The sequence below is a fragment of the Gavia stellata genome, chromosome 5 (genome assembly GCF_030936135.1).
Source record: "Gavia stellata isolate bGavSte3 chromosome 5, bGavSte3.hap2, whole genome shotgun sequence".
In the NCBI taxonomy this organism is placed as follows: Eukaryota; Metazoa; Chordata; class Aves; order Gaviiformes; family Gaviidae; genus Gavia; species Gavia stellata.
The window spans coordinates 48,521,001-48,537,510 of record NC_082598.1 but is presented as its reverse complement, the minus strand read 5'-3'; the positions used below and the strand labels follow the sequence as shown (position 1 = coordinate 48,537,510).

At 49.0% G+C, this 16,510-nt stretch overlaps 1 protein-coding gene across 1 annotated transcript in view; it reads right to left on the bottom strand.

The window, feature by feature from the left end:
- DCHS2 (dachsous cadherin-related 2) overlaps window positions 1-5,386 on the bottom strand; it is a gene marked incomplete at its 5' end in the record, with an annotated part of 119,179 nt that extends 113,793 nt beyond the window's left edge. The window contains one exon of the mRNA XM_059818211.1: window positions 3,617-5,386. Coding sequence (XP_059674194.1) covers window positions 3,617-5,386 — 1,770 coding nt within the window. The remainder of the gene's footprint in view (window positions 1-3,616) is intronic.
- Window positions 5,387-16,510: the final 11,124 nt, after the last annotated feature.

Below are 16,510 nucleotides of genomic sequence, written 5' to 3'. Positions count from 1 at the left end.
CATCAGATGCTAAATTCACCTAAAATTGCCAAGCTGACACCAAGGAGTGCAGAAATAGGACATAATCATCACCATCACTCAACAGTCCACAGGCATTTGTAATCACATTCGTCCTTGAGAATGGGATGAAAGGTATAGTAAGAAAAACAGGAGAAAGCCCAAGGTGCTCTCACTCATTCCTCCATCTTATCCCCTTTCTAGGTCATGCTGAAGATCTTGAGGAAAGAGATTCATATTATGCTGAAAGTTCATCATAATAATTGAATAAGAAATGTCATCCATAAGACCAGTGACCACTCAGAAATAACATACAGTACCTCTACATGAGGAAACAGGAACAGTGATATGTCTGCAAAAATCAAAGCGTTACTAAAACATCTGCTGACATCACATCACAGAAAGAGTGCTTCTGCTGCTTCCACTTTTGTTACTGCAAATTGCCTTGGTCTACAGTTTCTCTCCAGCTGTGCTCACCTTTTCCTCCCTATACCTGTATCTTTTTTTGTTTTGCTTCTTTTAATCATCCCACCAGTGAAGCTTAAGTTTTAACAAAGGTGTGTCTATAACAACCGGTAATAAACCAGAAGTTCAGTACCCAAAAATGAACAAAGATGTGATAAACGCTGTTAACATCTTCAAAATCTACTTACGTGTTTCACTGCCTACCTTTGCTCTACTTTCTAATGTCCGATAACCCATTACCTTCCCATTGATTTTCACTTTTCTTCATTTAGACTTTCTCCCGTTTGTCTACTCAGATTTCTGATCTCCACCTGTGTTGTTTTCCCCAGTGATGCAATTATTACATTGCCACATTTCTTTCTTGTATTAGCTGATGCAAACACATTCCACTTATTTTTCAGGATGCGGATTCTCCCTTACTGATCGATCTGCACTGGAAGGTAGAGCCTTTTGTCAACACAGAAAAGCCCATATGTATGCCTGGAATAAAGCAGTGTCTCCTAAGTGCACAGTTAATTCTTCCAACCAGCGAATTCCTACTGAGTAGGAGAAACTGGTAAAAGAAAGACTTATATGCAAGTTGATCCACTTCATAACTCTAGACCCCATTATGGGCTAGGTTTGTGGAGAGTGGGGCAGGAATGACAATAACCTAAATAATAACCACAGCAGGAGTAAAAGATTTCCCAGAAGGAAAGAAACCTCCAATTATCAACACGCAATCAAGAACACAAGGGAATAAAAAGCACAGTATTTAGTGGCTGGGCAGAGCTACAGCAAAGCACTAGGACAGAAAGCTCTAAACACACGACCTAGGAAGCGATGCTTTGTCACCAGTTGGTCCCCAAGCAAAGGTTACCAATGAACAAGACTTCAGTGATGCACTACTGCGAGAGCCCCTCTGCTTGCAGAGGGGAAAGACTGGAAGGTTTACAAGACTTCCAGCTTGTGATTGTGATCCAAATGTAAAACAGAGCACAAATGTTTATCACAAATGTGTGATAAACCATCGTAGTCCTCTTCTGCTGCCCCCCCGGGTTGTGGAGCAGAGGAAGCTAAGTGACATGAGTAGCCTCCTTTGGTGTCTTGGTTCGTTTCCAGTTCTCCAGGAGCAGCAATAACACAGTCTGTGGTTACTTCCTTTTCATGCTGGCTTTTAAGTTCAAGAGCCCAGTTAGAGACAGGACTCATACCACAGACCCTGAAAAACGCCTTGGCCAAACTAAAAACTATTTTCTTCATTCTTATCACTAGCTGCAACTCCTGGAGCAACATAAATGAAGCCACCTGCTTCATGATAGCTTTTCCTGCTCATGATGGTTGAGTAGAAGGAAAATGGTGGGAAAGGTATGAGGATAATTTTACAAGGCGGGTATGTTTAAAGCTTAAAATGTGGGTGTGTTTAAAGCTTAAGCCTACTATACAATGCAGGATGAAACTTGGACATCACTATGACTATCCAAGATTAACCAGCAAGTAGAAACACCAGCTTCCTTCCCTGGCACTCCATGGAATGCTCATCTGCTATTCCTCCTGCACACGTCTCTTGGGCCTTCTTCGCGTTCACCTTTGGCTTTAATATCCCAGGTTTGATCATTCAGCCATCAGGACCTAACTGTTTCTTTCTACTCTCCAAAGAGGATTACGGCAGCATGCTGACGCTTTCAAAATTCAGTACACCACGGATGATATCCACAGTACGTGACACGTTTGACCTGCTAGAAAATCTGCACTATTAGTATACCAAAAAGTACAAGAAAAAACTAATAAAACCACAACCACAGGTTATTTTCTTTAAAACGCTTCAGGAATCCTTCAGTATGCTTCTATCTGATTAAAGCAAAAGGAAAAAATCGCTATTCATCAACTCCAGCCGCGGTATCGGGCTGCGGCAGGGCACCCCGGTAGCTTCTGCCCCGCTGCGTTTCAGCACCACGGACGCCGGCGGCGCGGCCGCAGGGCCCCTCGCTCCTCCCCGGGAGAAGGTGGGCTTCTAGAAGTACGTTTTCAGCTTTCTCCTGGGCTTTCCTGGGGCCACCGGGGCAGGATATCCTTTTTTTTTTTTTTCCTCGGGGGTGGAGGAAAAAGAAAGGGTAGTGATGGGATTTTCTTTTCGCCTTGGGATACGAAATAAAAAGCTCCACGAGCTCAACCTTCCCAATGACGACTCCTGATTTAAAAAAATAAATAAATGAAGTAGGCCACCCGGAGATAAAAGCAGAATGGTTTTTCTCCAAAAGCACTGAGAAAACACACTGCAACTCTCCCTAGGTCTCCTCTTTAAGCATGAGTTTTCCCCAAATCCGTGTAAGTTTCTGCACAAACTCTGAAACATGTGTCCCTTCACCTAGGATCAATGGCTGTGAATCTTCTACTGCTGGAAAAGCCTTTGCTCACTTCAAAGGTGTAAATTCTGAAATGTCCTTCCCAGCTAAGAGCAAAAGGGCTATCTGGCAACTCCTGGCCCTGCAGAGCCTCCACTCAACCTCACCGGCCAAGAATAAAGGGGGTTTTCGATGGACAAGTGGAACATTTTTTCTACCAGCACCAATCAGCTTCTGTGAAGGCAGAGCGAATTGATTCTCTTCGTTAGCAGAGGGCTCTGGAAATACTACAAAGCCCCAGAAGCGCTTCTCAATTTCAGACCCCTCTGCGCTACCTTCCCTCCGCTTTAGCGTGGGGCCCGCTTACCCTCAGAGACGGCCCTCACTGATTTCACTCCGAGGACCATCTCAAGCCCTCACGAGTACCCCAGGCGGTTTAGCTCCCTCTGGGATTTAACGAGAGCGGATGCTTGGTTCTCTCTGGAGGTCCGAGCTTCTGCGCTCCTTCGCCATGCTACACGTTTCAGGGGGTAAGGAATGTATTTTTAAGGGCACTCGTGGGGGTTAGAGCATCACGAACGCACCGACTAACTGCGCTCCACGGATCGCGCTCCAGCGTTCAGTCGAAGTGCTCAGTAGCAGCGGCAACCTCACGGCGGGCAGCCGCCCGAAAGCCACGGAGCGTGCCCACCGGGAGCCGAACCAAAGACCGGCTCCGTGCCGCCCGCCCGGGCCGGGCGCTCAACAACGGCACCGCCGCTCCCCGCGGCGGCTGGACCGCCCCGCGCTGCGGCGGCCGAGCCCCCCTCCGCGGCGAGGCGGCGGCTCACCTGCAGGAGGCAGCGGCCGGGCGCGGCGTGCTCGGGCAGCCGCCCGCGGTAGACCTGCCGCTCGAAGCGGGGCTCGTTGTCGTTGGCGTCCTCCACGCGGACGCTGAGGCGGCAGGCGGCGGCGCGCGGCGGGCGCCCGCCGTCCCGCGCCACCACGCGCAGCTCCAGCGCCGCCTGCCGCTCCCGGTCCAGGCGGGCGCGGGTGCTGACGGCGCCGCTCCGCGCGTCGATGCGCAGCAGGGCCAGGGCGGCCGGCTCGCCCTCCAGCGCGTACCGCACCTCGGCGTTGGGCGAGCCCGGCTCGTCGGCGTCGGAGGCGCTGAGGCGGAGCACGGCGGTGCCGGGGGAGGCGGCCTCGGAGACGGCGGCGCGGTAGTGGGGCTGCGGGAAGGCGGGCGCCTCGTCGTTGAGGTCGGCGACGCGCAGCAGCAGCGGCTCCTCGGTGGAGAGCGGCGGCGCGCCGCCGTCCGTGGCCACCAGCCGCAGCTCGTAGAGGTCGCGGCTCTCGCGGTCCAGCGGCCCCGCCACGCAGAGGAAGAAGACGCCGGCGCCGGCCGGCCGCAGCGCGAAGGCGCCGTCGCCGCCCCGCAGGGCCAGCGCGATGCCGCCGCCGCCCTCCGCCCCGCCGCCCTCGTCGGCGTCCGAGACGGAGACGCGGGCCACGTAGTCGCCGGGGCGCGCCCCCTCGGAGACCCGCGGGCCGCCGCTCTCGGTGAGGTAGAGGAGGCGGATGGCGGGGCGGTTGTCGTTCACGTCCAGCACGGCCACGGAGACGAGGGCGCTGGAGACCTCGGGCTGGGCGCCGCCGTCCCGCGCCTCCACGACCAGGCGGTGCAGGGCCCGCGCCTCGCGGTCCAGCGGCCGGCGGAGGCGCAGCACGCCGCTGCGCTCCTCCACCGCGAAGTAGCCGTCGGGGTCGCTCTGCCGGCGGTTGATGGCGTAGCGCACCTCGCCGTTGGCGCCCAGGTCGGGGTCGGTGGCCCGCAGGCGGCAGACGGCGGTGCCCGGCGGCGCGTCCTCCCGCAGCCGCGCCTGGTACTCGCCGCGGCTGAAGGCGGGCGCGTTGTCGTTCTCGTCCAGCACCCGCACCGACACCCGCAGGCGGCCGCGGCGCCGCGGGCTGCCGCCGTCCCACGCCTCCACCACCAGCCGGTGCGCCTCCGCCCGCTCGCGGTCCAGCCGCCGCAGCAGCACCAGCTCCAGCGGCTCCGGCCGCCCGTAGCGCAGCTGGAAGAGCGGCGGCTCCCCCGCCGCGCCGCCCTCCTCCAGCAGCGCGTAGCCCTGCGTGCCGAAGCGGCCGGCGTCGGGGTCGCGGGCGGCCGGGAGGCGGAAGGCGGTGCCGGGCGGGCTGAGCTCGGAGACGTTCAGCTGCAGGCAGTCCCGCGGGAAGCGCGGCGGGTGGTCGTTCACGTCGGTGACCGCGATCTCCACCTGCACCACCTCGCCGCGCAGCGTGGCCGCCGCGAAGCTGTAGCGCGCCCGCCGCTCCCGGTCCAGCCGCCGCGCCGTGCGGATGATGCCCGTCTCCGGCTGGACGTGGAAGTCCGCCAGCACGGCCGACTCGCCGCTCCCCTCCGACAGCAGGAAGCCCCCCGGCGGCCCCGCGCCCGCCGGCAGCCCCGCGCGGATGTCCCCCACCAGCGTCTCGGCCGGCAGCCCCTCGTCCACCGCCAGGCTGAGGTTATACACCGGCGCCGCGCCGCCGCCCGCCGCGCACAGCCACAGCGGCACCAGCAGCGCCAGCGCCCGCCCCGTCGGGGGACCGCCGCCGCGCCCGCCCCGGCACCTGCCGCCCCGCAGCCGCCGCGCCATGCTCCGCCGCTAAGCCGGCATCGCGGGCAGCCTGCACTGCACCGCGCCGCTCCCCTCCGCCGCCGCCGCAGCCACCGGGCAGGTGGCTTCGCCCCGCCGCCGCGGGAGGAAATCCCGTACGCTGCCGCCGGTGCCGGGAAGGACAAGGCTGTGCGAGGGGGCGGGGAGGGCGGCTCCCCGCCGCCGCCCCCGCCCCGCGCAGCCCCCGCCCCGCCGGGCCCCGCCGCCCCCCGCAGCGCTGCCGGGCGGCCTCCCGCCCACCCCGCGCCCCGGGGCTGGCGTCCCCCACGCGCGGACATGTCGCGCAGGGTCTAGGGCCGCCCTGAAGTCGGAGAGGTCTTGGCCGAAATTGAGTCCTCAGGGAATCTGCTGGCTCAGCTGCTGATGGGGGAAAGCGGTGATCAGCGCACGGGCTGCCTCTAGATGCAGGGGCATGCCTCGTGAAGGAGGAGAATTTAAATGAGACAGAAATCTGCGAGGATAAAAGGGTTTGCTCAATTCAGCAAGGATTTTTCTCGCCTTAATATTCTGGTCCTCGTTTTCCACGAAGAGGCTTGCTCGTTATCCTAGCATTAGGTCAGTACGTAGTGCTCAGCACGGCAGGGAAGCATTTACCAGAAATAAGCTTTGAGGAGAAGCTTCCGTCAGCTTCAGCGAGCTCAGAATTTCCTTCCTTTTTCACTCTTCCTGACTCCCATATCTAACTGGGAATGGTCTAAGGATGAATTAGTGTTTCTTCAGTGACACTGAGAATATACAGCATCATATAAATGCTAAGTACCAACCACCCATCTTTCTACGAAAGCTAAGTACTATACTTCAACAGTTACCAGTCTCTTGCTGTTCCCACTGGTTCTTTACCAAACTTAATTTCACCTTTCTGGTGGGAGTCTGGCAGTCAGTCAGAGAAAAGTAAATTCATCCCAGGACAGACAAGTAAAATCAAGGCAAAGACAAGGAAGTAGCAGGAGGAGTTACTGCAGCTCGGTCCTCTCCTATGAAAGGGCACTTGGGAGGGCAGCCGTTTGGCTGTTTGCCGCTTTTCCAAGTCACGGAAGAACTACCCGAGCACCGCTGCCAGAGCACCCATTCCCCGAGGAGGGGGCAAAGCTGCTGTAACAGCCCTTGATGTATCCACGCAGGGGAGGAGAAGGGGAAAGAGAAGTGTTTTTTCCAACACTGTTAGGACCTAACAATTCCACATATCCAGGTAAGAGGGAGAATTAGGTTCTCAAGTAAGTCTAGAAGTCTTAGTGCGTGTGTGTGTCTGCATGCACAGGAGGGGAGACACATGAGATCATACCCACTGTATCTGACTTGCCTCCTTGCATAAAGAGACAGGGCTGAGCAAAAGCTAGATTTTGTCAGATCTTCTTGGGCACATTCTGAGAATGTCTCTGTATATTTATATACTGCGATAATTACAAGCATAGAAGCAAGAAGGAAATGCTGAGGCCCTTGCCAGTTTCATTCATATTCATTGAGAAAACACATGGATCCTCCCCAAGTCACAGATGTTCAATGTGAAAATGCCTGAATTCCATTGAATCACAACAAGTTTGGAAAAACAGCCATGTCCCATGCAGCCCATGCAGTCACTAAGAAAACATGTGAATCATGTTCAATCAGGCACATTCACTGAAAAACTAAACAAAACCTTCTGTTGCCAAGGTCAGGCAGTGCCTAAAGAGCAAAGGTCTGTATTCAGATACAGCATGCATGAAGATAGCGGGGGGAAAAATAAGATGGACGTAGTTATCTGTGGTTCTGGCAGTATTTGTGTATTTTGTGAGACCAGGGCACTTTTAACAGTTTTATAAGAAGTAAAGTCGTATAAAAGCACTGCTCAACTACAGCATGTTTCCAGGAGTACCACATCTTTGGGACACTACAGATGTTCTGTCTGCTGTGAGCGTGAGCCTTACCTTGTAAGTGTTCCTCCACCTTCTTTGCCTTTCTGTCTTCTCTGAGCCTTTTCTTCTTTCCTCCATTCCCTTCTCAAGTTTTTTTCTCTCCCTCTCTTTTGCCATGTTCATGACCTCATTCCTTTTCTTCCACAAATCATGAACAGAAGTTTCTAAATCTTGAGATGTTTGCTGTCTCCTGGATATATTTAGCTACCCCTGCTGTTCCCTGTCTTCCAGTGACATGCTGACCTACACAAAAAAGAGAAGTGGCATCACGTAAGACATGAAGGGAAGCTGCCGCAATGACATTATCCCAAAAGAAGTAAGGCTGCAAAGTTTTCGTGCACTAGCTACCTCCTATGTCCTCAACAGGTCACTCTCGCAGTGAAGACGCTTGCCAGCTCTTCAGATCTACCAAGTCTTCTAGTGTAAAAAGCGCACAGGAGCATAACCTTCTTTGAAGGCAAAGGCTGTTGATTAAAGCATGCTAAATGCCTCTGTGTTCCAGTTTAGAAGGCATCATCTGTTTGTGAGCCAGCATGCTCAGTCAGACAGCAATAATGGTTACTTCTCCAGCTGTCCTCCCGTCCCCTTCCTGGAGATGGCCACCTCTGACTTCGTAGGCAGGTGAACAGCATGTGAAGCCCCTTTTGAACCATTGAAGTTTCCAGCCCTGCCTCTTCAGGCAATCCTCCGTGGGCATCGCTCTACCCCACTACGCAAGGCAGTGAACTCCAGTGCTCCCAGAGCAGCTCCCTTTGCCAGTTCAGCTGTCCTTGTGGCAGGGACCCAACCTCCAGGAAAGGAACAAGGAAGGGAACTGGAAGGTGATAACTGTATCAGCTGCTCCAATTTAATCGGCCTGTATTTGTAAATCAATATTTGCTGTAGCTTAATCCTCCTTGGATTAATAGGAAATTCTTTTTCCTTCAAGGAGAATTAAACTGTAGCAAACTAAAGCTGTGGTAGGATACTAGAGCATAAAATATCACTGAAACAGAGACAGTGTTGTTACAACCATGAAAGTCCATCATTATTAGAGTTAATTCTACCTACAAACATGGCCTTGCCCACGCAACAGCTGTGGCAGCTTAAGATGTGACCCTCCCACGCTGAAGACGTTGAGGGCTGAGGTGGTAAAGCAGCATGACTACTTCCTTTTCTGCAGCTCGCTGGCAAACCATCTTCAGCAGCAGCAGCAGCAGCAGCAACTTAAGCCAAACCATCTGACTCGGGGCTGACGCAGGGTGGGAGCCCTACAGGATCCATTCCAGTGCTCATCGGATGGGCGGTAGCAGCCAGCTGAGGGCAGAGAGTGGCTGAACTGCTCCAGACAGAGCTGAAGCAAATAAAATCTAAAAAAAAAAAATAAAAAATCTTTCATGAAGTTATTTCCTGTGCTGTTTGAAGGCAGTATAGTCTCAGCTGCTTGTTACTGCCTTTAAGCCAGCGGGCACCACACTTCCATTTCTGCCTACCAGGTGGTGTTCCCCGATCCTCTGTGGGTTTACTTTTAAGGACAAAGATTAGTTTAGGCAATGCTGAAACAATGCTTTCCGTCAACCCCAGTGATTTTTTTCCTATTACAGAGATCCCATACAAATCAGCTTTCTGGCAAAATTGTGGGGTGAGGAAGCACTAATGTCTTCAACTATTGCAGCTGGATCTAAGAAAGGATGTCTGTCTACAGCCTTACTGGCTGGGGTCACTACGGATATTCAGCCTGGAATACGTCATGTATGGAGAAAGCGTTAACTCTGCAGAGCATCAGGTGTTTCATTATTCATAGTTCCCCAAGCACACGTATATTGATTTCAGCAACACCTGTTTCAAGGAGTATCAGCTGCACAAAAGATTTGCTGGTGACCAAATGAAGGCTTGTCACAGTTACTATAATAAAAAGATATGTATAGGACTGGTTTCCTTATAAATGCAGTGAAATGTATTTAAGAGTGATTTTTTTTTACTGGTTGCCATCCCTTCACTCTTGATCACAAACTAATTTGCAGAACTCATTTTGCTGTGGAAGAGATGCTTTGCCTTCACTGATGAAGAATCATGTTGTTGCCAGAATCTGATTGGAAATAATGTACCTGAGTCTGTCTTCAAAGGTAGGAAAGACTTCCATGCTGATTTGAGAGCTATGAGGCTATGGTACAAAGAGTAGTAGTGGGTTTTTTTTCCTTTCGTTCCAGATGTACCGTGATGCCTTTGCTCTGTCTGTGGAGTGGATGTTGCTGCTGCCTTCTGTGGGCAATTATTTCAGAATTTGTCACTCAGATATAACTGTCTAAGTAGGATTACCCAGATCAATATTTTCACATTAACTTTATTTCTAGTTCACTTATCTCATACGCTATCATCCAGGCCTAACCATCCGTCCAGATGTTGTGTTTCCATCTTATGGATCTTCATTAGCCTCTTTGCTGTCAGTCCCATTCTGTTTCTACTCCACACCTTCCCAGCTGCAAACCCAAGTGTCAAGATGATTGCTCAAGTATATTTGGATCTGCCTGGAAAATTTGAACATGTTCTTCTACTAACATTATATTAATCCCACTATCCCTGCAGGATGAAGACATTTCTTGTTATGCGTAATACGTAACTGATCCTTTTTTATGAACAAAGTTTCTAGAAAACAGGAAATAAAATAAAATATGAAAATAAATATTAACAGAATTAAATGAGATTCTGCTAGATAAGTGTTCATTCAGATTTTGACATCCTAACCATTTTTATATATATATATATATCTACATTTAGTTTATAAACTTACCCACAGATTTTATTACTCTAGCAGTGGGACCCTATTTTTGCTTGCTGTTCACTTCCTCATGTGGTTTGCAATCCATATCATAATTAATATAATGTTATCTTTAAAACAGAAGGAAGGCTTTTTTCTTTTGCTGTCTGTTATTCTGACAAGCTGATGCAGATTTGAAGCAATCCTTTTAAGATGCCAAAAGGTTCACCTTTTTGGGCCAGGAATAAACACGCAAGAACTTCCCACTACATGGCTTGCATTTCACATAAAGCTGCCTTTTGCCATCTGCTTGCCACGGCTGAATCCAGAGCTTAGCGGTCTCTCTAAAACTCAGAGGTGAGCTCCAGAAAACTTGATAAAATATAATCCCAGGTCAGATTTAATACTCCCTTGATATAATACCTCCCTTTACTGCTGTGTTGAATTTTCACATAAAATGTATGAGATTATCTAGATTATCACCTTTTTTCACACAATAATAGATCACAACCTGCAATCAGATCCAGTAGTCAAATTCTATGTGTGTAGAAGGACAAAAGAAAAAAAGACACAGATGTGAGAAACAAAAAGGGACTAAACCTTGTTATCCGATGTGTTTGTCTGAACTGCAGATGATACCGAAAGTATGCAATGACCAAATGTAGTTGCATGAGCTCTAAATCCACAGATAATCTTCATCCGGGTGCAGCCTCTTAGCTCAGGGATGTGAGTGCAGCATTAGAGACGTTATTCCATATCTACAGGATATGATATCCTAGCATTTCCTACACTTCCAAAATCTCTCTCTCTAAACGCTGAGGCTTTGAAAAGCAAGAGCTGGCTGAGAGAAAGCAAACCAAAACCATTACAATCATATCCGAAGACCTAAGAAGTCATCAAGTAGAGGATTGCTTCGAATTAGCTCTTCCCAGATTTCCTTTCAGGGATGTCAGTTAGCCGATGTTAACGTTGGCTAATGCTGTGCACAGCACCATTGGTGCCTGCAAGCCAAAATACGGCACTTGGAAGTTAAAAGTCTGTTAACTGAGTTCAAACTGCAAACAGGACGCAAATAGCAAGGAAGATTGCAATGACATGCCACGGGACAGGATGCATTTTCTGTCACTTGCAGTCTTTAAATCAAAGTTAGACAGCAAACAGACATGTTCTGTTTCAGCCACAAATGACAGGGCTTTAGGCAGGAATTACCGAGTAAAATGAAGTCAGGCTAAATGATCAGACTGTTCCTTTCTGGCTTTCACATCTATGAAAATGCAGTTTCCCAGGGCAGCTGCCCTCATCGCAGAAGAGCAGCCCACACAGCGTGCTTGAGATCTGGAAACCTGCTGCTATCACTTCATCAGCTGAAGTCCCTGCTGAGGACTCAAGCTTGTGGCACTGAGAGGAGAGAAGGTCGACACATAAAGCTGTATCTTAATATGCTAAGCCACTATGCCAGCTGATTCCCTTGCCGGTTTGAGCTAAGTAATTATTTAAAATAGCTGTAAATAAGAAAAGGGCTTTGCTTTTAAAAGTAAAATATACTGTAATCCATGTGTGAATTAAGGCCCCTGGCTATTCTCTCTCTTTTTTCTCACATGCACACTAACACTAAAAGCAACTAATTCACCAGCAGTTTTTGAGCCTTTGCACTCCTTTTCCAGATGACAATTTCATAAGGAGTTTGGATGCCTGAGTCTTGGCTGCTGTGCTCCAACTGACACTACCACAATTACAATCCTAAAAGGTTTGCCTGCTTTCTTAAAGAGTCTATTAAGATAAGGCTATAAATCCACAATCCTTGTCCCAGTACGCAAGTGCCCTGACCTGCTGATTTTCAGGGCGCACGGTGTTATACAGTACTACACGTTTCTTAGGGGAGGTGACAGCTGGAGGAGCGGCTGGATGGGGTGAAACCCCCCAGAAGCCATAGGGGAGCAGATGTTTGCCTTACCTCCTGGAGCAGGTTTGTTTTTGTTGGCCGCTGGCAGTAAACTGCTGCTGGCTAATTGTGCTCATTTCATTTCAGTAAGCGGTAGTGGAGCACCTAGCAGCTTTTGGATAGGCACCCATTTTTACTATGTGTGAAAACACATTTGTGCAAATCCTAATTAATGGATCCTATTTGCTTGAAAGTAAGCTAAACAGAGTGCTAGAAACAGAAGCTGATTGCCTATTTTAATTTAGCACATACAAGCTGCGTTTAAAGGCAGTTCTGCCAGCTTCCTCCAGCCACTCCACATCTGTAGGGGGAAATCTTATTTTTATGGTGCTCTCACTGAATTATCCAAGGTCCTCATCCTTTTTTACTGAGTATATCCTTACAGAATCTTTATGGGGCTGAGAAGATTCATTATCACCATTCCACAGAAAACCGCACGCAGATATTAAATTATGTTTATAATAGGGCACATTTGCATCCTGCAATGGACGGAGAGCCCTTAGGTAATGCTGACCCTGCTCTTCAGCTGGAGCTGTCATAGCACCACCCTCAGGGTCCCCAGCCTGAAATAACAGACCCAAAGGGTGGGTAATATGCTGGAAAAGCCCCAACTATATCACCATCACAGTTTCTAGAGCCCAACTAGTGTCTTTGCATAGTGAATGCGTTGGGGTGAAGAGCTGTGTGCTGCGCACTAGCTCAGTGTGCCCACAGTCACACAGGGGGTCAGCAATGCAACCTACACCCCCTGCGTCCCAAGGCAGTGCCTTTGGGCTTGCTTTTCCCAGCCTGTTCTAGCTGTATGTGACTGCTGACCTTTTTTTCCTGGTGTGCTCAAGAATAAAATAACGCAGGCTTTTACCAATTTCAGCTATCTATCTTCTGCTCTGGTAGCTGGAACGTCAACTATGAGACGCTTGAGATCACAGCGTCACAGCAGTGGTTTTAGTTTCAAACATGGAGATCACACAGTCACCCAAAGCAGATTGTTCTCCAACATAGAATTGTCAATGAAATCTCTTTTTTAATGTCTTTTCGTCGCTTGCAGTCGTATTCCTGAATATTCACCTCTCTGACTATGTTACCTTTAACTGTTTATGGGTTGCAATGCTTTCGTGTATCATTCAGCAATAAATATAGAAATCAGTGTTTGTATTCCAGAATGAACTCAGCCAAAAAGGATAGGAAGGAGAAGCTTCTCAAGCCTTTAAGTAAGGCTTAAGATAAACTTCTGTAATGCATTTAGAGAAAAAAGGAAGACTGATAGGCAACTGTAAAAGGAAAGCAGTACTTCTAAACCCATATACATACATGCCCTAGAATGTGGCTACAGGAACAAGAAAATGTCATAGGAAGACTAAATTCATACAGCTAATTTTAGGCAAGAACTGTCTGTAAGCCCAGCTCACTATTTCAGTTGCACTTGCCATGTGTTCATGCCTGACTTGAACACATTGCTCCTGCATTCCTGCATCAAAGGCTGTATGGCTGCTTCTTTCAAAATAACGTGAAATGCATCCCTTTGCTGAACTGTGCTGAACAATACCATCAGGCAAATGAAACCAGATTCCTAAACCCGCCCGTCAGAGTAGGTGTCTCGGGGCCAGCACAGCTGGGGACGGCCCCTCCCAACGCTGGGATCCCCCCGGCCTCAGTCGTACTCTAAAACTGGGTGCCAGCACTTTGGGGATTAGAAGAGTGCATCTACTTTTAAATACATTTTTCCTAACAAGAGTGACTAGCCTTTTTTAGTACACCAAGGAAAAGAATTACTGCTTTTCAGACTTTGCCAGTAAGAAAGATACGACACTCTTAAAAGGAATTGTAAAGTGTTTAGGTGTAGAAATGGATGAGCAATGGATTCCACTCTGCTGGAAGCAGACCTCAGGCGCAGGGAGGTGTAACTGCCTGGGAGGGGAGGAACACGTTCATACCAGCAATCCCAGTGTCGCTCACATCTAGCAGAAACAAAACAGCACTGAGAATTGCGTAAAATATCCTAGTGAATTCAAATGCCATCATTCCTGTGCAGCACAGTACTTACTTGACTGAAAATTCAGAATACAGAGAAATTGGGCGCTCTGCTGACTTCGGGCTGTGCCCAGGGCATCATTTCCCCTTCACACGACCCAGAGAAAGACCATTTCTGCAGCTGGCCTCTGGGCTGGTCCCTAGGAAGGGACCTTCCCCAGGGATGCCACAGCCACCCCGGGGCTTCCACTCTGCACAGGCAGAGCTGCTGCTGGGACAACACACGTGGGCTCCCCGCTGCCGCACAGGGGCAGGGACACCGGGCTCCGCACCGTGCCTGCCTTGCGCAGCGTCTTGCTCTGCCTTTCGGCTTCCCAGCCCTGACCATCATGTCCCTGCCCACTGCATCCCTACATCTGCCCCCCACCTCTCGCATGAAAACGGGCAAGTCTCTCACACCACCACACAAACCCAAATAGTTACACAGGACAAAATTACATTGTCCCCTCAGTAAAATCTGGATGTTTTATCTCCGGCTCCATCTTCAGTTTATTGTTTTGTGGTGGGGAGGGAAGGGGAGGAGACCATCAGGCAGCGGGACTCGCTGGGGTCTGTAGGTATTTTTCTAGGTCTGGGAGCAGTTTGCAACTTCTTCACTGATGCTAAAGAAAACACGCATGAAAGTGCTCCTGCGAGGCTCAATATAGGGTCTCTCTCAGGCTCAAATCTCAGTTTACACCCATAGAAAAAAACATATTGCCAGCATGAGCTCATGACACAGTGATCTCTCTCTGAATGCTCATTTTGGCTTAGGCGCTTGGAACAGCCTGTTATTTTCTCTGTAGCTCACTTGTGCGATATTTCACCTCGCTCTTCATCAAGAACCAGGAGGGGTCCGTATTGCGATGGAATGAAAAAAATAACAGCAGTTTTAATTTAACGTGCATTTCTTTTATGAGAGGGCCTTTTGAAATGACAGACACAATTTTTATTTTCATACACAAAGACATTCTCTGTAAGGGGAAGAGTTCAGGTCTGCGTTTTCTCTTTTTTGTTTTTCTCTCTCTTTTTTCTCTCTGTCATGAAAGAGCTGCTCTCAGTTGTTGACACAGGCTGTCAGGATTTCATTGCACTGAACAGATTATTGGCAGCCAGTGGGAAGGTAAAATGAATTAATCTGCACTGAAATAACCGTTTGTACTTTAAGAAGTTGCATTCATTTGTGAGTCCTAAAGCTCTCTACAGATGTGAATGAAGGAAGCTTTATAGCAATCCTGTCAGAGGGGTAAGCAGAGCATGCACATTTCATTCCCAAACACAGAAGGCACCTGACGGGTCCAAGGTCAGACCGAATGCACCTGATCCAAAATCTACTGAAATCAATAAAAGATTTCCTGCAGCTTCAAGGCATTCTGAGCTGAGACCTAATGTAGTGACAGAAATAGAAAATGATTCATGACCCTCAAATCTTTCTTCTAATTGCTATTTTAGGCTACTTTCCTTCCTTCTGTTTTAGAGCAGACTTAAACCAGAACATCAGCCAAACCATGATAATTTATTATAAGACACTATGATATAAGAGAACTTGTGTTAAAGCTTTCCAGAAAAAATTCATATTGCAAGGACAAATAATAGCACTTTGTGGCCAAGATAATCTTTAAAGGAAATCAGAATGAGTTGAAATATCCCCATGGGCTTCTTTGCTTGAGCACCAAAGCACTTATCTGAAATGCTTTATTTACTGCAACAATTTCATGCCGTTATTGCCTAGGTTAATTACCTGACAGAGCTGTAGCAGAAGCACCAACTAGAAGTCAGGACTCAGTAGGTACCGGGGAAACGAATAATCTGGACCACTCAGAATTGCATACTGTTAGGCTGCTAAACAGATGCAAGTCTTTTGCAATGAGCAATTAAATTGTCTTATTAATTTAAAACACACCTTTTTAATTGCATAAATAACAGCCACATAGTCATAACTGTAGGGTCCATTTGGAAATGTAGACAGCTCTCAATTACATGGAAGTAAATTATCGTGGCTGGGAATTAGTCATACCACAGGTATGGAAGACACCCAAGTTGCTCTGAAAAAACAAGCTTATTACTTGCACACAAAACCACCCAAACAGCCCTGCAGCTTCCACACCTGAGCTGGGCAACGGCGATTTGTCAGCAAAGGCTTGGGACTTCTGCACTCTCCAGTCAACAGCGTCACCGACATTTTTCTCCTACCAGTTGTTCGTAATACCTTCTCACACTCTGATTTACATAGGCTTTATATTAGCTATGGTTTTATTTCTCTGGGTGGCCACTTCTTACTCCACTTCGCTGAATATTTAAGCTGATTGCAGTTACAATAATAGAGGATTCCCCCAATTCCCTGCTAACAGCAGTCTTGCAACAGAAAATAGCAGGACATTAACTTCATCCTCTTTCTCTCCTTCCCTAAGCTCCAAACCACTTATTCACCCCACTCGAGACATTCTGACCAAGAAGAGAAAGCGAGTTTCTAAGTCAAA